The 25447-nt window shown below is 33.9% G+C and overlaps 3 protein-coding genes across 3 annotated transcripts; 2 read left to right on the top strand and 1 right to left on the bottom strand.

Annotated features, from left to right (window-relative positions):
* Positions 1–1672: 1672 nt before the first annotated feature.
* On the top strand, positions 1673–2866 carry TRIADDRAFT_54884 (uncharacterized protein; the record flags this gene model as incomplete). Its single annotated transcript, XM_002111148.1, has 1 exon — positions 1673–2866. One exon carries the CDS (start codon positions 1673–1675, stop codon positions 2864–2866), a length of 1194 nt encoding a protein of 397 aa, XP_002111184.1.
* Positions 2867–7226: 4360 nt separating this feature from the next.
* Positions 7227–13177, top strand: TRIADDRAFT_54883 (uncharacterized protein; the record flags this gene model as incomplete). Its single annotated transcript, XM_002111147.1, has 20 exons — positions 7227–7260; positions 8432–8500; positions 8904–9010; positions 9127–9150; positions 9283–9403; positions 9511–9579; positions 9688–9759; positions 9838–9940; positions 10065–10158; positions 10286–10471; positions 10611–10730; positions 10804–10857; positions 11237–11362; positions 11552–11625; positions 11738–11845; positions 12021–12123; positions 12197–12306; positions 12386–12494; positions 12613–12677; positions 13111–13177. The coding sequence occupies 20 exons, from the start codon at positions 7227–7229 to the stop codon at positions 13175–13177; spliced, it is 1815 nt and encodes a 604-aa protein (XP_002111183.1).
* A 366-nt stretch (positions 13178–13543) lies between these two features.
* Positions 13544–20442, bottom strand: TRIADDRAFT_54882 (uncharacterized protein; the record flags this gene model as incomplete). Its single annotated transcript, XM_002110614.1, has 26 exons — positions 13544–13690; positions 13735–13827; positions 14930–14986; positions 15101–15210; positions 15394–15510; positions 15589–15721; positions 15807–15896; positions 16307–16379; positions 16464–16526; positions 16606–16679; positions 16749–16836; positions 16917–16978; positions 17069–17123; positions 17209–17285; positions 17367–17462; positions 17580–17675; positions 17751–17825; positions 17931–18011; positions 18109–18198; positions 18297–18411; positions 18566–18662; positions 18773–18904; positions 19138–19201; positions 19313–19408; positions 19849–19928; positions 20373–20442. The coding sequence occupies 26 exons, from the start codon at positions 20440–20442 to the stop codon at positions 13544–13546; spliced, it is 2331 nt and encodes a 776-aa protein (XP_002110650.1).
* Positions 20443–25447: the final 5005 nt, after the last annotated feature.

Here is a 25447-nt window from a genome sequence, read left to right as displayed (position 1 = left end):
CAAGAGGTAAAATAGTAATTATTAAACCACTTCAGGATTATTATTAACTGAGAATGGAGTAACATCAGTGAATTTTCTAGATAACTGTAAAAAAGGTTGAGCTACCTGCACTGCTTATAAAGGTTACCATTTTATATGGTCATCCTGCCTACAGCACAACGATCGATATTACTGTCTGTTCACAGTAATATCGAGTAGACGGTAGGAATACCTCTATTGACGTTTTAGTGTACCCAAATGGTAAAAAAGTTCATTTTCTATTTATATAAAAACTAGTACGTTATCAATCTTATTACCGTACCTAAAGTCAATTCCAACTTATAAAGTAACAGTTATTTTGACATTATAACAGTCAATTCTCTCTTTAGCCAAAGAAAAGAACTATGTATTATCAATACATGGGGATTAAAGAAATAATTCTAGCCGAGCTTAGGAATAAACGGTTGTAGAATGAAATTTGTCAGAGATCAAAAACGATTTTGATGCCTATATATTAATGTTTTACGTCAACATAGTAGACGTAGTATTTCAGATATTATACTAATCTACGGTACTGCTCTACTTCTTCACTAAATCATCTAGCGTTTAGCATAACAATTATAGCATTGTTGTAATCACGCCTAACAAATACTATACCGTACGCAAGTTGTACTGTTTAACATAGATGATAACTATCACTGTATATTTTAACTGGTACAAATAAATAATCAGCAAAAAGATCCAATTTTAACGTATGGCATAATATATAAACAATAGGCTGGATAATGCTTGCATATAATAATATATATATATAAACTTGGATAATGTTAAAAAATGGACAATAAGAAATCATAACAATAGCGTCTGATACAACGTCGTCTATTTAACTTTAAAGGAGTTCGCTTTTCGCCTATCTATTATAATATTGCTTGTACTTCCATCATCATCGCACTAATTTTTCATCGTAATCAACAAGGGTCATTTTTCCCCTTCTATTAACGATCGATTTTAAGCCAATCCAAGGTAGTATATTTGAGAAGTAAGTTGACACAAATTGGATAGAATAACTTGATTTTGAGATCGAAAGATTCAATAGAAGTAAATTTTCAAAATAATTATTCCAGAATAATGTAAAAGTGAAAATTAAAGACTAGAAAGACTTGTTTTTTTTCCCCCGTTGTATAAGAATTACTTCTTGAATGTAGAGATTAATAATAGCGCTGATAATGCGCGTATTTTAGAAAAGTGGTAGCTATAATATACCGTAATTCAACTATAAATATTGAATATATGCAGTAGCTCATCTCTAACAATGACAAACTAACACGGCCAGCAAGTACTGTATGAATTCAATGAATACACATAGAGCAAGATAATAGCTTACAATTTACTGTTAATCAACAATCTTTAAATCAATCTATTTATCCAGTGCTACTATATCAGATGCTGCAGTAGTACTGAGATAATGAATCGTTGAAGAGTAAGTAAAATCTAATCTAGATGTAAGCTAGGATATTTTTAATTCAACTACCACCAAATTAGAATATCAAGATAGATTTTATTATCGAACACTCCAACTTACTGTCATTCTATCTCGTAATAATAATAGCCAATTTGTTGAACAGCGATTGAGATATCACTCTTCGTCTCTTTAAATTTGACTATCTTCAATTGCTAATCGATAGCGTGAATCATGGAAGAAAACCTGAACCAGCCGCCACGTTATCAACGCTATATGAATTGGTCTCGAACAGCTACCAATTTGACTGACATTGTTCGGCATGGGACAGTCCAAACTTGTCAACTCATCCAACAATTACGAAAAAGGATTGACAATATTTTCATCGATTCAACAACTAATCAAGATACCAATCCACCCTATTTCTTACATCTGATGTGTGGCGATGGAACAACATCAACATTGATTAAAAGTTGCTTTCAACAAATCGGTTTTGATCGCATACGGGCAAAAGGCATAGAATTATGTGAAGAAAGGATCCAATTGTGGAAATCAAAATTAAGTTCTGATGATTGTATCTATGACTACGATTTAATTGAAGAAGGTTTCAATTTTGAACAATTTAGTGGCAATAGTGATACCAATCAACATGATGGCCAGCGTAATCAGCCCATAAGTATCTTTTGGCAATTTAGTACTTCCTATTTATACACCATGAATGATAATACTTGTGGCACTCCGGCTGAATTTACTGATCAACCACGACTTAAATCAGCTCTACTATCAATTCACCATCAGTTAGCAAGTAATGGTATCGCTTTCTTAACTGATTTATGCCCTGGGCTGATGGGTGTCTTAACAAGTTATTTCTCCAAAAGATCTTGTCCGTATGGCACGTTAGCTTTAATTCATGCTTGCCAAAAGGAAGGTATTCCCTACAGCGTTATAACTATGAAAGATATTATACCGCTACCGCAAGTTAATGATAATGTGGAAAAAATAATCACCGCGGAAAAATTGGATAAAGCATGTGCCGACGATCAAGCTAGACAAGTTTGGGATATTTTAGAATTTATCAGTCATACACCACTAGAAGAAATTGGTATGGAGGATTTTTTAAAATTACAATTTCCTGCCTTTACGTTTCAACATTATAATTGGCAAAGACGGAAGCAATACTATCAGGGATATCAATTACTGGCAAAATTCTGCAGTCACCAATTGCCGTTATACTATCAAACTATCGTTTTAACATCGCGTCAAGGATTAACTGAATTAGTTAATCAAATTCATCAGCAAGTTGCTGACATTAATCGTCAAACAAATGTTGAAATTGATTTTGATCAAGTTGCTGAGTTTAAGAGCCAATTTGTTGAATTACTTGATCCACAAGGCCCAAGTGAATCTTCAACTTTTCAATTTACATAATACATGTTTCCTTTTTATAACCTAGAGATATGAAGTGAAGCCTTTATATTCAATTGACAGTCGATGATAAAGTATGGTTATCAATATTGTAGATAAAAGTGAATTTCTGAACTAAATTTCTTTGTTAGTATTAGTATGTAAAGATATCTTTATTAGTTACTATATAGCTTTCGATAGGTTATAACGAGATAGACGTTACACTACCTTACGTATGAACGGTAGGGTTAATAATTGTATCGACTTAGTCAGTAATCCGTAGAGAGTTACAATATCATATATGGTAGCGCAAGATCTAGTAATATTCTATTTTATGGAGCTAATTTTTGAGCAAATTTGTATGACTCATAGACTCGTGCAAGTGTATTGATTAGATATAGCTTTCAATACACAGAGATAACGAACTATTAGGATATGATAATTCACGTAGATATACTGCTATAAATTATACTGAATTAATGCAATATCAAGCAGTACGAAAATATGTCCAGTAAGATATAGCAGTAACATATTGACAGTGAAAAAACTCATAGTAACAATAAGTAATTACCTTCTGATTTACCATATTACATAATATTAGCTGAAGTAATGCAACCTATTGAGTAGAGATACAGTAATAACGTATAGAAAAAAAGAGTGTAACTAATATAGCTTCCGATCGGACATTCTCGCAGACCGTAACTATGATTGAGTGAGGACTTTTAGTCATTACTTTAATTTGTGGTAATTGCAACACATAATGATGGCTTATTATAGTATAGTTACAATAAATGTTCAGTATAATTTCTACAATGTGCAGTACTATTTATTAGCCGTATTATTATTCTAATGATCTCGTCAGTCATAGTTAACAAGTAATTTTAGAAATTATTTGCAGTCCTATCTACACATTGTAAGGGAATGGCTTTCTATTCCTACCTTGCAAACTATATATTAAAAGATGTACCACGATTGAATATACACTGTCTCTATAAGTGTGTACAATTGTTGAACTCTTCATTGATGGTTTCTTATCAAATTGATTTAATAGCTTTAATCGCATTGACACGGCATGTACTTAGTCTACAATCGATATTCCTTTAGGTTATAAGAATATCTTGAGGATTGCATAATTATCCTTGTATGAATAGGTTATGAAATTATCTACAATTTTTCTTGTACGGCGCGTAGATAAAAATACCTACCGTAAATTTGGCATACCATAGTCAAAATAGGGAGTAAGACAGGCATAAAATCGGATGATATTTGATGTCTTGATATCCCGACAACATAGTTGTATCGAAATATAACATTGGAGCTATAATGGAGCAAGGATACCAGAGCCGATTTACATTTTGAAATCTAACATTTATAGGATTTATACATTACCGTATATTGTATCGTAGTTTCTATCTTGAAATCATGATATACTGTATAGTAAATAATTATCATTGATTATAATTATCCTTGCATCGATTGCTATAAACTATTTCTGTTTTTACTATTTTACTCCAGTCGGAGAGTCAGAAATCATCTTGCTCTAATCATATAAACGAGTCTACTGTCTGAATAATAAGCCATGTGTGATTGGAAATTCGCAATGGTGGATATGCTGTACTCGCGAGAATTCAGATTCCTAAGGCGTAACTGGACCTGCATTCAGGAATATTGTAAAACCTGTCATTGTATTAGTCGAGTGACTAAGTAATGATCGGATTTTTGTAGAGTTAACAATTTGTAATTATAGCGTATGTAATTGTCCATTCCTTGCAGATATCTACGTTACTACGTATAATACGTATAATATGAGGGGATTTTGTGTGTTACTTTAATTAGATGAGTATATCTTTAATATGATATGAGAGAGATTCTAAACGAAGAAAAATCCTATCGTTACAACTAGTTACAACTCTACATGAAGTACACAATATTACAATACGCCATTTATAGCATTGTATCATTGAAAGGATGCTTTACGAGTTCAAATCATAATGCGAAGTTAATAACGAAAGGAAATTCTTACCAGATCATTTTGATGTCACTTTATCACAGTGCTATACATAATATGCTAGATAATATTTATACAGCATTTTAGATTGCATGAAATTGTCTATTCTATACAGTGGAAAGTATTTCATAAATGCAATTTACAGCACTGTTCGGAAGAAAGGTTTTACTTTTATGGTTGTGAGTGGTGACCATACAGGTTCTTTACCTCTACTCGCTGAGACTACTTACAGCATCATGACTCTTAATTGTACGTTAAATTGTAAGATTGTGTGCAATTGTCTGTTCGAAGATTCTAAATAGAAAGCATTCATAGAACACAATTTGCAGCATTGCGCGAAAGAAAGGTTTTTACTTTTATGGTTGTGAGTGGTGACCATGGAGGTTTTTTTTACCTCTACCAGCTGAGACTACAGCACGACTATTTTTCAATCGAACATTAGATTGTGTGCAATTGTCTGTTATAAATAAGAAAGTATTCACAAACGCAATTTACGACATTGCGCGAAAGAAAGCTATTTACTTCTATGATTGTGAAACCTCGAGATGGATGAAAAAGTCTAAGGATAAATTAGGATATTCCTGGGCAAAACTTAAAGAAACGGAGAGCTTAAGGTAGTTTCTTTCTGCGGGTAATTTGATACTCTGTCTAAGGTGGATAAAAAGCCTTGGAATAGAGAGCTTATGTTTTTTGGTGACCGTAAATCACATATGATCCGAAAGCTTTTTACTTGTACGCTTGCGAAACCTCTATGGTTGTGAATGGTGACCATAGAGGTTTTATTTTTTACTTCTACCAGCTGAGACTGCTTGCAGCATGGCTACTGTTCCATTGTACTTTAGATTGCAAGATTGTGTGCAATTGTCCGTTCGTTCTACAGTATATAGGAAGCATTTATGAATGCAATTTGCAGCGAATATTCTTATTCTGTGTGCTTCAAGTTTTAGACAAAGTAAGAAAGTGAACTTTATTTCAGAGTTTAAGTTTAACCATGTCGGTCATGTTGTCATCTGATCCGTCATGTTTTATACGAAATAATAAACTAACCCTCATTCTTATTCAGCGTGCTTCATGTTTTATACAAAGCAAGAAAGTGAACTTTATTATAGCGTTTAAGTTTAAGCATGTTATTGATGTTTTGTCGAAATAATAAACTAACCCTTATTCTTTCTTATTCAGTGTAGTTCACGTTTGTAGTGATTTCAGCTAATTACAGTAGTTTTGTTTAAGCAACACAGTGATAGTATGTAGTGAAGAATTGTATGTCTTCGTAAAGTAAGTGTTGATAAGGCTTGCATGATGAAACAGTAAACGTTTAGTATGTGCTATATAAGGCCGCAATTGATAGCCATATTAGGCAATGCTATTAAGCAAAGTACTAAAGTGATGGATGACTCCTTTGTAGAGGAGCAATTGATGATAATTTATAAGTCGATTATCCGGTTTATCTTAGCCATTTTCGACTGCTATGATGAGGGGAAGAAATTGGGGTTCTTCTCCGACGGACGATACACGGACGTTCATAAACTTCACTGCTATAAGTCAATTATACGGTGTTGACTATTTTGTGTCACATTAGGGATTTGCTTGATTTTAACAACTCAGAATTTTGAGTTGACGGATTAAGAACCTAGGGTTAACAACGCGTACACTACAATATTTTACACAAAGTAAGAAAGTAAACTTTATTTTAGAGTTTTATTTTAACCATGTTGGCCATATTTTGTAGGAAATAATACACTAACCCTCATTCTTATTTAGCGTGCTTCATGTTTTATATAAAGTAAGAAAGTGAACTTTATTTCAGCGTTTAAGTTTAAGCATGTTGGTGATGTTTTGTCGAAATAAGAAATTAACCTTCATTCTTATTCAGTGTGCTTCATGTTTTATATAAAGTAAGAAGGTGAAGTTTATTTTAGCGTTGAAGTTGAACCATGCCGGTCATGTTGTCATCTGATCTGTCATATTTTATACGAAATAACAAACTAACACTTATTCTTATCCATTTGATTTCTATTTTATTCATATTTTATATAAAGTAAGAAAGTGAATTTTATTTTACCAAACTTTTCTCAGGTCTGTTGCCATCATGCTGTTTTACGTCCGAGTGTCTACTGTATAGTACACCATACAGTCGTTGTGGAAACTTACTATGTGTACTGTATTGGTGCTGTTCAAGTGTTTTCACTCATCTTTGCCTGTCAGACAAACTTTGGCGGGAAAAGGGAAACCACCCCTCCTGTTGCCACCGGTATGAGTGTATAGTAAGTACAAGTACGGTATAGTAATCTACTGTTAGCTGTGACGGTGGCCACCGGCTGCTAATTCGAAATCATCCTACAAAATCGTCCCGCCAGGTATCCTTGGATATGTATCATGGCAACCAAAACTGTTAAGAGACCAAGTCAAGGTTAGATCTACTCGTCTCGATACGATTCTATATATATATACACTTATTTATGATCGGTTATCCAGTATTCTGCTACAAACGAAATGCAAACTCCATGTTGCATGCCACTTCGACCGTATATCGGTCTACAGTCGTCAAGAGATATCTGCGGGTTGTTGTTGTATGATATTGAGTATAGCAATTCTTCTGCAATAGAAGTTGCTCATGTTTATAGGCCACCAATGGAGTGATGCACGATCGAGTATCGTAGATACCGTAGATATCAACTAGTTGATGTCGGATGGAAATCAACTCTTCTACAAAAATAATAAAAATGAATGTTATGTGTCCAGATCACCAATGTATCGATGTAATGACTGGCTAAATGGTGTCCATCAACCCTTCGACAAGAAATGCTTCATGTTACGATTGCACTCATCCAATACTAAGTAGAGATCGATTAGTTGCTGTTAGATGTACATCCGTTCTTCTACGAAAGATCTGAATGTTTGAAGCCACGAATGCATCATTGCACTGTAGGGTAGATGTCGACCAGTTGTTAGTATGGCTTGCATGAATTCTTCTGCAAAAGAAATCAATCTTATAGAGTAGATATCGATTAGTTGATATATAATGTCCATCAATGCTCCTACGAAAGAAATGAATGTTATATGCCCAACTGCGGAAACGCCTAGCTGTAGAGTGCATATTCGGGTAGTTGTTGGTATAACGTGCATCAATTCTTGTTGCAAACGCAATGAATGTTATACAGTAGATATCGACTAGTTGCTGTAGGATGCACATCAATGCTTGTGCAAAGAAATGAATATTATAGGCTACCAATGTATCATTGCACTGTAGAATAGATAGCGACTAGTTATTGATAGGATGTGCATTCATTCTTCTACTAAAGAAATGCATCTTACTTGCCGTTAATGTATCATCGATGTACTGTACCGATAGCTGAACCTTCTGTAGCCAAACCTATGCGTACATTATAGTTACGAAATTGAGTTACAGTGATATTATATGATAGCATACAAAGTGTATCTTTTCCATTGAGATTGGAAACGGCTAAAGACATTGGATAATACTTAATTTAAAACGGTCATTTAACGCCAATTTTATATATTTATGGACACTATATGTACGGCATAACTTTGACTAAATAATATATTGGTCGATATTCCAGGTAATGAACTAATACTGGGAGCAACTGTTGACGATGATGAGCAGAACATCTTACAAGATGATGGCGATAGTAAGTATGATCACATAGCATATTCCAATCATAACAGTCACTATAATATTAGTTTATGTTAGAGATTTCTGCATGCAAAGATTGAATGATTGCAATACGTTATTAGGCAATAGACTTTCTATTTCATTTAAAGGGGTAATCGACCCCTAGCACACGTAATCATCCGAAAATTATTTTTGTTTATTTTATTTTATCATCACCAAATTATAATTACGAACGGTACTACAACTAGGAGTACTTGACATCATTAAGAATTGATTGATTATGTCCATAATAATTCCTAAAAAACTATTACGTAAACTTTACTTTGATTAGGAATACCATAATGAAATCGCTGCAACGTTTCTACTATTACTAAATTACCTGTAATCATAAATTGATAATGCTAAAAACTATTCATTAGGTGATGACAAAGAGGTGGAAGAAATTATGATGCTAAACTTATATAATTTCGATGATGACAAAATGCAAAATTGTCGATATATTTTAACTAGCCCCAGATCACTTGAGGTAATTATACCTAACCTAATCACCTCAATTCATTGTGTAAAAATATAACTATTAATTTCATAATTAATCAAAATTTAATACTCCTTGTCGTCAAATTTTGTTTACATCAATACTAGGCTTGTGCCCGTCACGACATCAAGGTACATTAAAAATTTAAAATATACTGCAATCTTTTGCTCTTTTCGCATGTAATATCTGCTTGCAAAGAAAGTTAAAGTACTATACATTTAATGCTATGCTGTCATTTCATTAATTTCTAACTTAACCATCAGCCAACGGAACTATTGTACAAAAGTTTATCTGAAGTAGAAATCCAATGTAAAGAAGCTGATCCCAATTTATCGTACAGTCAAATATATACCAATTACAGAGATATGGAGGCGGAAAGGCGGCGTAAGATAGGATATTCATAATATCACAAGCTGTAGAATGGAATTATTTTTGATAGGACGATTGTGGAGGAAATTGCTAACGACACTATGAAATTATTGTGTTTATAGGTAAATTAAAACTTTGTCGAGAAGAGCGCGAAAGAATGATGTGGCAGGAGAATGAAACAATAGCTACAGGTAGTCATTTCACAGTTTGATTAAGTTGCATCTGCATCTGAAGTTTCGATTTTGGCTGTTTTGAAATGATAAATAATATTTTTCATTGCCATTATAACCGACATGAAGACGTAGTTGATCCTCCTCATGAGGAAATAAAAGAATCAGGCCGAACAGGGAAAGTTTTACGAAAGTATTCTAGTAAGTTTTACGTACCTAGGCTTATGATAACGATTGATTCAAAGCTTAAAAACCTTTCTCTTTTTCTATCTTGAGTAGATGATGAGTTAGAAAGGATAGTCAGTGAATTTAGAAGAGAATCATTACCACATTCCGAGCAAGATGTTCCGCAAATGATAGTTAAGAAGCACAGCAAACCAAAGTTATTATCTGTTTTCTTGTAACATACACGTAGTATAGCAAGCTATCCAGAGTAATTTAACTACCCAAATACGAGTTTCGATATAACTGATGTTTAAAGTAATATAGTTGTTAATTATTTTAAGATCAAAGAAACAGCCTGCACGTAATAGAAATTCGAAAGTGATCAAAAACCGTAAAAAGAAATTGGAAAGCATTAACATTGGAGTACCTGAAAAAGTAACAAAGAATAATAAGCTATTGATGCATGTTATTTGATTTTTGTACATTAAGATTTCTCACATGTTAAGCCTCGAAAATGATCTATTATACTCTTTATACTTAACATTTTAATTTTAAATAATAGGATCGGAAAATTATAGAATTAATGCTTAATAGACATAGAGAGGAGGAAGAAAGTGATAGAGTCAGAAGACTTGCGAATTTAAATTGGGAACAACAAAGACTGGCTTTAGATGAAAAAATGGCAATGAATTTAAATCGCAAAAAGGAGGAAATTAGAGAATCAAATCGTGCTAGACTTGCAGCACAGGTAGATAATTAACTATAGGGAACGTAAGATATTGAATCAGTTTATTAAACAGCTTTATATTTGGATGTCAATTTGTTCGTAAGCGCAGTAAGCAGCTGATATTTAAGTACTGCTTCTGATCTGAACATATTTGTTGTAGGAACAACAGAAAGCAAAAGTTGACTATGAGAATGAAGTACAAAGAAAATTCAAAATAGAAAAAATTCAAGAGAAGGATGCTAAATTGGCAGCTATTACATCAGCTAAACAAAAGTTATTGGTAAATTACACACATACGTTAAGGTTGTCTTTCGTTCATTTGCAAATAAAATAAACAATTGACACATGAATAGGAACAGCAAATTCAACTGAAAATATTACAAGATCAATCCAAAAAAAAGAATCAAGTTAGTCGCGATATATTAAGTTAATTGCTAAAATATGTTAGTTGATACTCAAAATTATAAGGTATTGTATGCCCCTATTACGTTTAGATCGTACCTTGAAGGCATACAAAGATACGTATAACATTTACTTTCCTAAATTGCGTTAGTTACTATAAAGTGTGATTATTATTTAGTAATATAAACTTACCAGTAGATTTCTATAACACTACATGATTGTCCTGATCTGATTATGTAGCAATTGTACTGGTTAAGATATGATCAAAACTCCTCTAGGGTGTCGTTGAACTTTACGGTGTTAGGAAATCTTTCTTTCCTAGTAGGATTACTAAATTCTATGTCATCAACAGTGTAACACCGTAATTTCATGATAACATTGTAGGAGTACAATCTGAAGGTAGAGGAAGAATATCGAAACGCTAAAGCCATTCAAAATCATTTAAGAAATTTACGAATTGAAGAAAATGCTAGAATTAACCGTCAAATCCGAAGTCGTGAAGATCAACTTGTAAGATATCTAATCAGCATATGATAATATCAAATTTGAGCTATGTCATCATCACTCTTCGTATCTATAATAAAAGATACAATAAAGATATGTTATCAAAGTAGCTGTAATGTACAGCAATTCGCTACAATCCCTAACATTAAATTAAATTAATTAAGACGATAACTAAATCTTCCTATTGCCATGTAGAGAATTGGTGCAAATAATTTAAAAAGTGAGCTAGAACATGACAAAAAGAAATATGACAATGAGATGAAAACAAGGTAGGTTTTGAAAGCACCAGCTATTAGAAGTAACTTGTACAAATTATTTGAATGTGATATCACATTAGCAGCGCTGTGGGTACTTATTGCGACATTTCGTTTTTATATATAGGGAAGATCAACATTATTTACAAAATTCCATTGAATTAAAGCATTTAAGAGCTGATACTAATTATAAGCGGCAGCAGCAAATTAAGGCTGAAGAAATGAGGGCTGAGATGTATGCTAGCCAGAAACTAAACTGCATAGTCGCTCTTATATTATAATTATTACTTATAAAATTAGCCGCTTAATTCGTTAATAAAATGTGAAATAATCTTAGATTTTGAAGTAGTTAGTAAACTTAACAAAATGATGCATAACTTATGTAAGAATTAATTATAATATCCGAATAGCATGAAAATGCAAAAACAATTTCGTAAGCAACAAGAAACTGCTAAGTTGATGACCGAAGAACATGACGAATGGCTGAAGCATCTACAACTAGAAGAGGATCTGGTAATCATGATTTAGTTGGTTAATGTTGAAATTGCCTTTGTTTTGTGATGAACTATTTCATTTGCCATTGAAGAAACTCGAAAAAGCAGAAACGATTGCAGCGTTAGTTAAAGAGGAAAAACGATTTCGTGCGAAGGAGCAAAGGGAAGCTCGTCAGGCCGGTCAAAAATTAAACATGAAGAAGTAAGTTTCAATCATTTAACGCTTACTGTGTATCTAAAATAATAGTATAATATGGCTATAAATTCTTCGTTATTTAAAGGATTAAGAAGCAGGAAGAACTTAAGCAAAGATATACTACAGCTCAAGCTATGAGCAAAGATAGGAAACGACAGCAGATTGCTGCAGCCAAAGAAGAAAATTTAAGCAAAGTATGTCATATAGCGGCATAGTCATTATTATGATGGTTACACTACTGCTGTTATAAATATTTCTCTTGGATAATGGACTATAGTCTATTGAATTTAACGTCTATATCTCTTTCATTAGTTAAGGGATACAGCACGAGCAACATCCCTTATGCGATATAAAGTTAAAGAAATGACCGCTAAAAGGTATGTACAAATATTGTCATTGCGCGTTAATAACAATAAAAGAAATATTCATTTCACAAACTTTCATAATTGAATCTACCTGTAGTTCCTTTGATAAGATGTCAGCTATCCCAAAGCAATATGCTTCAATTGAAGGAAGACATTGGTAGAGGAGATGTTAAGAGAGTAGATTATTTTGCATAATACAAAAATTGGTTATTTATGCAGTCTATATAAAGGGCATAGCATTGAAGTTATTTGATGCTTTTATGTAGCGCTCTCATGCTTCCAGAAATTCTTCATCGGTATGAAATATTCACATCATGGTTAATCATCATTGATCATACAGTGTCCACTGTTATATCAATCATTGTGGGCTTTTATACTACCTTTAATTATACTGTACAGTTTTATCAAGTAATTAATCGTTAATTAATGTACGTATACTGCATAGTTCTATTGGGATTTTGCTAGAAAGCTTAGGAACCGATCAACATCATAATTTGAGCGGGAAACTATGAATAATGTTATTTGTAATGGCTGTGGAAAATCAAAGTAATTTTGTAGCTTACGGTTGATCGAAATCTATGCTATTGACACTTTCAAAAATTAAAGTTAAAATTTTGCATTGTGTTGAAATATTATGTTTCAATCTTAACGAGTCTACAGTAGAATTTATATCACGGTGATTTCAAACGAAATTTTATTTGTTTAAGCTAACTTTTATTTTGTAAAAATGTTTTACGATGGACACTAGCTGTACAATTTTGTTTGTGTTTGTATGATATGCAAGGCTTAATGAAATTATTTCTTTTCTTTTCAAACTATAACTGCTTCGTTCCTTTTCACAGCACTAGAGATTTCAGGTCACAAATAATTTTGGGTAATCATGACCTTATCAACACTTCAGAACCGTCTTTAACTTTGGAAAACCTTTGAGCATCTCTAGGCTTTCGAACTCTTCCCAAAACACTACATTTTTTTAACATATAGGACATATTTTTCATACGTTCTGGATCTTGGCATAAGAGTAACTATAGCTCATAGAATAACGTATAACTGCAACGCTCAATATTACCTTTCTGCTTGTATTAGTTGTGTAACGATGCATGTATCTATAAATTCTTAGCGAATTACGAAAAGACCAGCTATCTGGTGTGGAACCGTATATCTACTGTAGCAACAAAGTTATGTTACATATTTAGTTAGTATAAGTACAGTACTCTCTAAAACGCTATAACGCTCTGATTAATTATACAGCATTCAGCATTATCTACTGCTATAGTTAACCGACTGACTAACGCTACGATACTACTACAGAAGAGGCTGTAGTAGGTCTATCTACCTTAAATCATACAGTAACAACAACTTTACTGTTTATGGTCACGTTATTGTAAATTGTTGCTTCTACGTGAAATTTGCGCTAGCTTCTTGTCATAATTATAGCAAGGAAAGAGTTGACTTAAGGTAATGATATTAATTAGATTTACTTGAATATTTTTGGTTACGTTATTTCCGCAGTTATCTTCAAATAGTCGCTGCTGATTAATTATTTCTCAATGTAAATTCCAATATCATACTGAATAAGTAGTGATGAATAACAAAACGGAAAGTATATATAAATGCTGTACAGGCAGCAATGCCAAATAGTAAAAACCTTACGATTTGTCAGTAAATATTTCATGATCGGCAATTATATAAGCAACTGAATACATATTGCAGAAACATATAATCATTGCTTATATTGCAATTATATAATGGACATTTAGGGATAACAATTGTGTTAATCCAGTCAAATTATATAGCCAATGACGACAATTACCTAATGTTACCATTACATGGGAATACAAATATAATGCAATTCGCATTAAAAACATAGCAGGTAAGAAACATAAGCTCCAAAACTAAATTTAAACCATCAAGCTGAGCATGTATATCGGAATATCCATTAATTATATTGAGCAAATCGTACAATTTTTTAACATTATTTAAATCATTCAAGCAGATGTCTGAGTATACAACTTTCTTGCAGGTTATAACCTTAGTATTAATCGGATATGAATAAAAAATTGATAATCATGCTCCAAGGATAATAAATAATGGCGTAATAGCTTTCATTATACTCTACGGGAATACATCGGATTTTCGTATTTTCTTGTTGCAGGTTCATAAAGTGGGTTTTCGTTCTGATTTAAATCAAGGCTACCATTAGACTGTATACAGATTTAAGTACGACACGTAAAAAATCTAAACATTAATTTCATCATTCTTACAGCATTCCATTTTTCTTTCTTTCTTTGCGATTCAAATTCATTAAATTCTTTACGTTCCTGTAAAGTAAGCATTGCATCTAAGTTAAAGTATGTGCATGTTTGCCATTTATTTGGCGATAAATTCAACTATTAGCTTAATAATTGTATAAAAATAGATCAATAATAAAAGACCTTTAACATCATCATAATCTTCCAAATTAATAAAATTAGTAGACCAGCACCAATTACACCCCCAACAGTTCCTGCTACAATGGCCGCTATATTTGGTGGCTGAGGGCATACTAAATAATCACCAAAAGAATATAGTAAGATAGAAAGATGAATATTTTGATAAGCAAACTTAAGTAAGCCAACTAAGGATAGCCTAAAATCAGCCTTCTAAGATTCAGACTACGAGTAGAACTGTATATTTTGTAGGTACCCTAAAGCGAAGGTAGAAACTATGAAGTCTGACAAAAAATTACCTTCATTTTCTTGAACAACGAGTAACAACGTTCCATTTTCCAGCAAAGAATGCACATACATCATCTGACATGAACTATTCGTGCGCGGAATGACACAACGTTCCTGACCTTGAATTACTATAACACACGTAGACGTATATGAGTTTAGTCTGCGTTATATTTACTGTCAATACGTAAACGAAATTTAACTATTACCGTTTAAAGTATTAACAGTTGTTATAATAACATTGCTACATTTTGCGGAGCATTCCGCCGGGCTGTACTGGCCAGACGCAAAGACTTTACATTCAACACATTCTTTGTTCGCTGAACAAATGCCGGGACAAGTCTATCACAGAACAGTTATATTAGCTATCATTTAGCAACCTTTTCTAAGAAACACTACATTTTTATCTAGGAATTTTTAGACCTACCGGACAATAATCACATGCCCTTCCTGTATAAATCGATGAATTACAGTTGCATCTTCCACATTCGCAAGTACCTTGACCATTACACAATTCCTAAAGAATTAAATGCTAATATTACACGATGCATAACGGTACTAGACTAATTTACGACATTCACATTTGATATCGATGAAATGCAGGAGGCTGTAGAGGTTGGACAACTACAGTCTAATTGAGACCAGCCGGGGTTACACTGGCAACCAGAACATGAGCATTGCCCATTGCCTAATTGGGTAGAATAATTCAATAAATATACAACCCCAGTTACGTAAAAATAATAAAAAATAAAAATTTTTTACCAGAGCAAATTAAACCATTTACTCCGCGGGGACAACTAAAATCATCACATTCGCAAAACTTTCCATATACTCGACCAATTCCATTCTATGAAATAATAGAACTCTATTATATCCTGGTCCTAAAATAAGTCATTAAGCAGAAGTAGCACTGTACAAATATAGTACCTGTGGTTGTCTACAGTAGCAACTGCCGCATTGACAATCTCCTCGATTGCTGCATAGAATAGCGGTACTGTTTCTATAATTCCATAAAAGAATTGGATCTCAATCAGACAGCACATCTAGTATAGTGTAGAATTATAACGAAATCTATTAAACGTACACTTTACAACCAGATGTATCAGAGAAGGCAGCTTCTGAGTCACATTGGCACAGATTTCCAAATCTATAATTTCGTAATCGTTAAAGTTAATAGCGACCACCTAGATACACATACGTGTACAGTCAAAGCCAGTTTATCTAACCTTCCTGGGTTGCAGACACAAACTCCACAAGCGTAAGTACCATTTCCCATTGTACATCTTGGACTATTTGGTACCTTTGAATAGGTTTATTAAGTTTGTGAATATTGTGAATATAAAGTATATAGACTTATATGTTGACTTACTGCTGCTTGTCCTAGAGCGCAACCACATTCACAAACATACTTCGCCCTAACAGTGACTTCACCAAATCCTAGGACACGAATTTTAAATCTAATATACGTTCAAATGAAAAATAAACGTAAGGATCCTTATTGAGTTAAAATCAAAAAAAAAGGAATAGGAGAACTTACTCTTCTTGTGTGATGCCAGGACGGGGACATCGCGTTGCAGTAACGGAAACATTAAATGTAACCTATTAAAGCAATAACTAGTATTTAGAATGCAAGAGGAAACAAGAGGCCGCATCTAAAGATCCCATGCAGACAAGATGATCTCTTCTAACCTTTTTGCCAAGGCCAACATTAGTGCAGGTATTTGACCCTTTTCTTACATCATTGCTAATACAAATATAGTAAATCAATTACAGTAAGATAGTTCCGGAAGAGGCATTTTAATTTAACAACCTTTCATTTTTAATCTTACCTATCGCATATTGCATCGTAAGCAACATTTAAGTCGTTGGTACTTGTGCTAAATAATTGCACTGTAGAGACTAATGTCTAATATGGGTGTAAAACATAAATAATTAAGTACCAGGTACAAAATTAATTCTAAATGAACAGGCGCTAATGAAACATTACCTGATAACTATTCTTGATAATTTCTATAATGTTACTCGAATTTGACGATAATTCCCCTAATAGTGAACCAATTCCGACAAGGGTATTTTGTAGTTTCTGTCATAAATCATTCAAATCGTATCACATATTACAGTATTTGAAGTTGAAGTTCGCGCAAGGCTCTTTCTCTTTTCAGGGCCCTTACAAATGAATAATACATTTAATAATCCTCACCACATATTCTCCAAAAGTCCGCTTGGTAACGGCAAACACCGGCAAAATCTGAAACTGTTCCAACTTATCTCTTAGCTGCCGTAGTGATGGATAGTCCTGCATTGTACGAACATAATTTTCATTAATTAATGAGTAGACCTATGTTCATAAAAGCTAAAACTTTATAATTACCATTTCGATTCCATTAAATAAGCCTTCTGAGCTTACACGACATTGACCGTCATTGGGTTTAGTGATTCCTGCCAGCTACGAATTATAATCATTAAAGACGGTCAGTTTAGTCAATCTAAGGTAACTAAAGATACATTCTTGTAATAACAGCTTAAGAAGTAAACAAGTCACAATACATACCTTTCCATCACCAGAATAATGATAATTAGAGTCGCTAGCATAAATAACAACGTGCCTTGCACCACTACGCCATCCAATCCTCTACAGAAAGAAATACAAATATTAAAAATAACAATATATTTCGAAGATATTTATATGGGTGTTTGTTTACTACTGATCACGATCGTATAAAAGATACCTCAGTGCAGACTGCAACTTGCAACAGGGCATCTAACCCTCCTTCCGGACTATCTAAATTAGATGATATATTCTGAACGGCAAGACGATTCTGGTGTAAACGAATAGAATATTTATAAGACATTAAGACTAGTAGCATTGTAAGGATTTCCAGAATTCTGAAAAACTAGAGCTTTTAGTTATGCTTACCTTAAATTTATTAACATCATCGGTAACTGGCATTGCATTGACAAAGCCGTAAGTTGGATCACACACCATTTTCAAAGGATCAAAATCTGGAAATCCTGTACAGGGTACTTGGCGTCTATTTATTAGAAAGTAATAATATTGTTATGTAATCGGCAAATTTAAAGGAGCAAAGCATTATATACTGCTAAGTTCGTGTATGTTAAGGCATTGATCATCAGTCCATCCTCTAAGCCTAGCCAATAAATAATAATTTAAACTTGCTGTTGTACCTATAACGTGAAGGATCCATGAACGGTGCAATCGGCTTATCAACAAATGTTCCAAAACCAAAGCTACTACGATTCGACAAGGTTCTCATTTCATTTACTATGTAAAAGAATAAAGAGGAAATTTAGTCAATACCTTTTATCTTACTAAAATCTTCTGTAAGAAGCCAGCGCTAACCAAGTAAACAATGTATTTAGTAACTGACTTACCAATAGTGTTTATTGTGCCTTTCATGATATCCAAATCATCTCTCATGGAGAAGGATACGTCCATCAAATAATATAAATCGACAGGATAATTAGCAGCAGGTTGCACTTCAATGGAAAACTTTGCGGGTTGACCTACAAAATGCAACAGTAATTTATTTATTGCCTACGACTCGTTTTGAAGTTGTAGGCTCTTTGTGATAGAAGTACTATTCCAGGAAAAAATTATTGCATGATAGTGAGGCGCTATAGTAGCAAGTATGATGCTTACAAAAGCAACAAAATTCTATCAATTAAGTTGCAAGCTACTATTTTAGGAAATATTTCGAATACATTTATTAATGACGATAATCAGGGTTTAAACTTACCGACACGTAGATCAAGATCTACGACAGAAGGCGCAACTTGAATATTTTCATTTAGAGTTGGCCTCTATTTGTTAGCGATAACGAGTTGAAATTTAATGCCATCAAATTTGTAACTATGCATAAATTAAATATCTGTGTAGATCTAATCCTTCTGTAGCTTATACTAAGGATTTACCGAAGAAATAGACGCTTTAGAAATGTGTTGTACAATGTTAGAGCACGAAGGCTGCATATTCTTTAATAAACGACAGCGCGAAGATCCCCTATAATTCTAAATAGTAAGTCAATGACGATTAAACTTGAGAAAATTAAATAAAATTACAAGACCATTGAATGCCACGTAAAAACGTGGTTAAATAATATATTTATCTTGTAGTGCATTACTCAAGATCCATATCTAAGAAATATACTACAATATCGGGGGTTACTTTGAATGCTAGCTAAAGGCAAAAATTGCACAATTAACATCATATACTATGCGCCCCGTATTCTAACCAAAGTTGCTGCAGTGAGCGTACAATATAATTTTATTAAATAATCCTATGTGTGACATACGACAGACTAAGGATCGACATTGACGGCTAAGAAACTGTACTGAATTTTAGGTTCTAATATCAGTGAAATTAGTACTCAATTTTCTTCCAAACATATGGACAGTATCTTAAGGGTCTGATATCGTAATTCATTTAATAGTTTTTCACGATACGTTACCTCATCAGCACACCATGCACAAGTTGGATCAGAATTCATACAAGATGCGCAAGAATCCGAATAACTATTGCAACGGTCAACTAAAACAGATCAATATTGAAAGTTTACAAACATTTTAAAGTTACATAATCTACCAATACAGACTATATATACTGTGATTACTAGCAAAAATAAGTGTAGCATAATTAATTAACTGATTGTGTGCTCTTATAGTACCAACAAGTCAATTAACAATATGAGTACGAGTATACAGATATAAAGTTTGCTTAACATTCGAAATTAGAATTATTGTTCTGACAGAAGAGGAAAACCAATAGTGAATTACTTATACATTTTTATTTACTTCTCTATCTCTAACAGGATAAGGTGATTTTACCGTTAATTAGATTAAGTGCTATATGGCCGTAGCCATATTTTTCGCAAAATTAGATTTTAAAATATCACTATTGCTATTTTTTAACCTATTAAATTACAGGTGAACATTTCCAATATTATCCCATGTACTAATCTAAATTTATCATTACCTTGGCATAAAGTTAAACCGATGCAGGTTAGTAATAGAAAATAGCCTAAACTATATTTGGCGGAAACCATTTTATTTGGATAGGGCAATACCCACGTCAAGGATCTAAATTAATAACAATGATGTTATATTCAGTTGGCATTAAGTTATCTCAGTACAAGCAAATTAAGATTGAAAATGTAAGAATTTTATTTAACCTTTACATCAATATTTTTTAAAATTTAGGAGTTTAATATTGGTTCATTAGGATCTTTGTTCTAGAAAGTAATTTGTGGTAGTCTACTATCTCGCAAGACATCTAATTTCACCAGCAGGAATAATAACGACTACGTAGTTGAAAAGTCAAGGCTATTGTACGCGAGATAATAAAAAAATTTTTACTGTTCCTGTATTGCGGACAGCTGCGAGGCGTATAAACAGCAGTAAGGTAAATCATTTAACACTGGCTGGTATAGAACAATTTATGTGTTGGAACAAATTCATTATTCACAAGCTATAATACTACAGTAAGTATAATTACAGTACTATTTGAATGTGATTTATTATGACGTAGTCAACTCTACATCGTAACGACAGGAATTGGTTCATCATATAATGGCTGGAACTTTAACGTAATATTTCTTAAACGGAAACCTAATATATTCTATAGACGATTAGCCCAACGTATTAATGGACGTTCCATAGGAACCCATTAACATCATGACTCTTTTGTCATCAACTAATTTTATAACGATACTTTACATTTTTTAGGGATCTACTGCCATTCTACCGTATAGCCAGCAATCATGGTAAAATTGAGCATATAAAACGCAGCATCCAAACTAGCACCTTATAATTTATTGACAGACTATACTTTAAGGTACAGTGCTATTTAGCAATAGTATAAATGTGAAGAATTCTGTACACTGATCGACTAGCTTAATACTGTGATTGTCGTGTTATTTCCGCTGAAAGGTATCAATTTCATGAATCAAATTTTAATGAAAGGATATTGAAGCAAAAAATGTTCGATTTCTTACATATTACAGACGATTATTAAAGGGCAGTGAAAGAATCATCACGCTGTTTTACTGTAAATAAATAATCAATTGAACCGCACACGTTCAGTTGATCGTTCAATTCTATTCAGAACGTAAGACTATCCATTGGCTCCATTAACGTAAATAAGCGCAATTTTAAACGCGAAGGCTGGCCAGAAGTCATTACGAACGACGAAATTACTTGGGAGATAGCCATAATGCAAAACAATTTTTTACCCCCTCCCTTATTAAAAAAATAATCCATTACTGTTTAAGTATGCAAGCTATAAGGCGTTGTTTGATAATCTCCATGTAAATTATTCTTAGTAACAATCCAGTGTTGGACCGTATCTTCCAAACTTTGTCAATATTATGTTACGAACACTAATATATAATTAAAAAACGCTGCTATATCATAGTATTGAAAATATTCAATAATAACTAGTTATAACTAAAATACCATATTTTAATAAAAGTCACGGTTTGTTTTGCAACCGTAATCTGCCATAGATGATTGCCAATTATTAAAAAAAATGGGTTGAAAGAATTACGATCTATCTACTAATAGTAGGACTTGCTTGATCGAGAAATACTGTATATTGTAGTGAATTGTGCAGACTAGAGACCATTCTAAGTGTCTTTACTGCAGAGCACCGGTTTTACCGCAAATCCGATCATCACTACACTAGCGAACGAACACTACAATTTATTTGAGTAAAAAAAAGTATTTTGGACATTGTTGAACTACCTTTGCTGCTGGTGAAGAATAATTTTGAAGTTATTTTCCACAACCGGCATTGCAAATCATGACGATGAAGTAATCGACAGATATATCATTTAACATTATCGACCCATTCGGCATTGATTGATCTATGGTAGCTATAGACTCTAATATACTGTAATGGATGACGGTCATAGCGTGCTGTATATTGGAAAGATTACTTCAAAATATTTTAATCCTATACTTGATGTACGTCTCTATTTCTACTATTTCCTTTAATAAAGTATCTTATTGGTGTAAAATGAAACGTATCGATGATCGCATCTATTCTTGCCTCTTGCTTTTCTATGGTCATACCTAAGGCAAGTGTACTGTATATTCATTCTACCAAAAAGTTGTACCTCATGCTATAAGTGTAAAATACAGTACAATACTATGTTCGTCTACACTTTCGCAACGTTTTACGCTTAAACCAGCGCGATCCATGTAGAAAATTTGATCGCTAGAAACTTTTGTACGAAGTACAGCCATGTGATGAGGAAAAAAATAGTACAGCATGCTAAAATAAGTTACATTGATGTCAATAAGCCCGCCATGACAATTCCTTTCTCATTGCATAGCGGTCAAGGTATAGAATTGAGCATGAAAATAGGTTCGTGCTCGATTGATTGAGACGATAAAAAACACGAGGCTAAACCGATGTCGATTATGAAGAGTAAATTTAGACTCATTTCGCGGTGACTTGTGTATGGCTGCTACGGTAAGGAGATGGAGAAGTACATCCTATCGATATCCTCGTCTCATTCTAACCCCAACCTCGTTATTGGCCTACAATAAGTAGAATAACATTGACGTCTCGTCTCACTGCTGGCGACTCCTATTGATATGCATTAGCGTATAAAGACAGTCAGACATGGACGACATAGTCAAGGATAGGATAAGGAATTATCCTGGATAAAGCTGATCATGATATCCATTTCTCATTTTATGTAAGATTGGAGTGAATAAAATCATGGATAGCATTGCCAATCAAGTTACTGAGCGTAATATTGTACAAGTAGTAGCCTGTAGCAGCCGACTATGATAAAAAGTTCCTGGTGCCCATTGGAGCACAATACCGTAAAGCAAACAATTGACAAAGTCGAGAACTAGCAGTCATAGCCAAGTGCAGCTTTCATAACGGTCAAAAGAGATTTACCCACAAGCTAAATGATAGTTTCATTGTCAATATCCATTAATCGAGATACTTCTTATTACTTACCCACTTTGAAATCGTCTTTGCTAGTGGCAACTTTTCCAAGGTAGTATGCTAACGAGAGCGTTGTTGCCGACCGACTGGCTTCAATCTTGACGTGCAGTCTAGTACCGTTCCACTGGGGAGCATTTCACCTACAGCACTGTTGTACGACCTCACTGGCGTATGGTGAAGCTGCTGTACGTTCGAATTGAAACGCTTCGATAAGAGAGAGTCACTCGCCGGCCCCTGGTCATGCTATTCCACAGTCCACTGGCTGGCTATGAATGCACTACAGTGTAGAGTACTGTACCGTACTGTATTGTACTGTAATGTACAGTATTTCCTTTTGGATTTGACCAAGTTTACAATACTGTTGAAGAAGTTATTGTGACAATGACAGTCTACACTGAAATCAGTATTGACTGCAGAACAGTAGAGTATTTGTTTCTAACCATTGCATACTGTACAGTACTGTTATGTACTGTACTGTACTTCAATTTTGAATGATTTTTTTTTCACTTTGATTGATGTTACTCTATTGGAAGTATAAATGGATCGCTTAGTCCTTTATTGAAGGGAACGTATCCATTGGATGGCCAGTCTGACAAGATGTGAACATGCTAATACTGTGAAAATGAACTTGTCACTGCACTACGAGCACGTACTGTACTGCACGCTAAAATTAAAATGAATTAATCAACAGTAAATATGTCCATCCATTGGAGGTCAATGGGTCTAGTAGGCAAATCCTTCCTTCTTTCTCCATTTAACGTAGGCATGTAATATTGAAAATTAACTTTTGAACAACAACATTCCCTCGCTTTCTATTACCATAGACGACTAGTTGCATGCATATCTCGTAGTTGATACTATTACCAACCGTAGTCTGCAATGAACTTATTGCAACTTCATGATACAATAATAGTCTCAATTAGTACCCCTTCTATCATTCTGACTTTTGGGGGGATTTCTTTCTGTACAGTCAGGTGACTCAGGCCTAAGACTTTAATCCTCTCAAAATCTTTCATATCCTACTTGATTGTGAAACCACCCATTAATCATTGCAGTAAGCACTGTACAAACAAGGAAACGATACCTTGTATGGATTAATAATCATCCATTGATTTTGACTGCAGCTCGTTGTCGACTGCAATCACGGCAAACACAACCATGGACTACTAAAATGAGATTTAGCAGACCATGATATAAGAAAGACGATGACGAAGTGCATCAATGAATGGTCGTTGCTTCATACACATTACACAATCAACCTCGTGCACGTGTTTGCAGTGTTGAAGCGAACTCCCGCTGTTGTTGTCATTCTTGGTCAGGTGTGGTGGTAGAGAAATGGATAAAACGTCTAGGAATTTTTCTTGATCTATTATTGAGCGGGCGCAACCTGCAGAGCGCGTCACACACACAGTAGGATGTCTCGACTTCTCGGTCACCGTACTGCACAGTGGGCACAGTGCACTCCACTCTGACAATACAGTACAGTACTGTACAGACAGTGATAGGGCCAGCATCAAGCAACGTAACACGATGACGAGTGACGTCACTACGATATCCAATGGCTCCTATTTTTCTTTTTTTTAATCGATATCATGGATAGACTGAAGGTTGATATTCAAATGAAAAAAATAACGAAGGAAAATTTATACTTTGCACCAACATGTCCATCAATTTGCCTTTATGATCATGACTAGCACAGTGAAGAAATAAAAATATTTAAATCATTGCATACAACTAACTTGATACCAGCACAAACTGATTGCAATCAGCCACGGGCTACCAGATTTTTGTCCTGTAATCCATAAATGTGCAGCATTCAGTAACGGGTTACCAACTCCTTGAGTGCTGCGTTAATCCTATCTATCGGTTTGCCTCTATGATCATGGCTTTAAACGCGGTGAAAAAAATGGAGGCTTACATCATTGCATGCAGCCAACTTATTATCAGCACTAGCTGATTGCAATCAACATAGGCTTTGCTCGTGCCAGGATTCCATTTTAACAGCTACTATCAGTGTAACATAGAGAAAATGGAGCGACCTAATGCTTGATTGACCCCTATGATCATGACTCTCACAATGAAGAAAT

The sequence above is a fragment of the Trichoplax adhaerens genome, genomic scaffold (genome assembly GCF_000150275.1).
Source record: "Trichoplax adhaerens TRIADscaffold_3 genomic scaffold, whole genome shotgun sequence".
In the NCBI taxonomy this organism is placed as follows: Eukaryota; Metazoa; Placozoa; class Uniplacotomia; order Trichoplacea; family Trichoplacidae; genus Trichoplax; species Trichoplax adhaerens.
The sequence above is the reverse complement of the archived record's forward strand: the minus strand, read 5'-3'. Positions and strand labels throughout refer to the sequence as shown.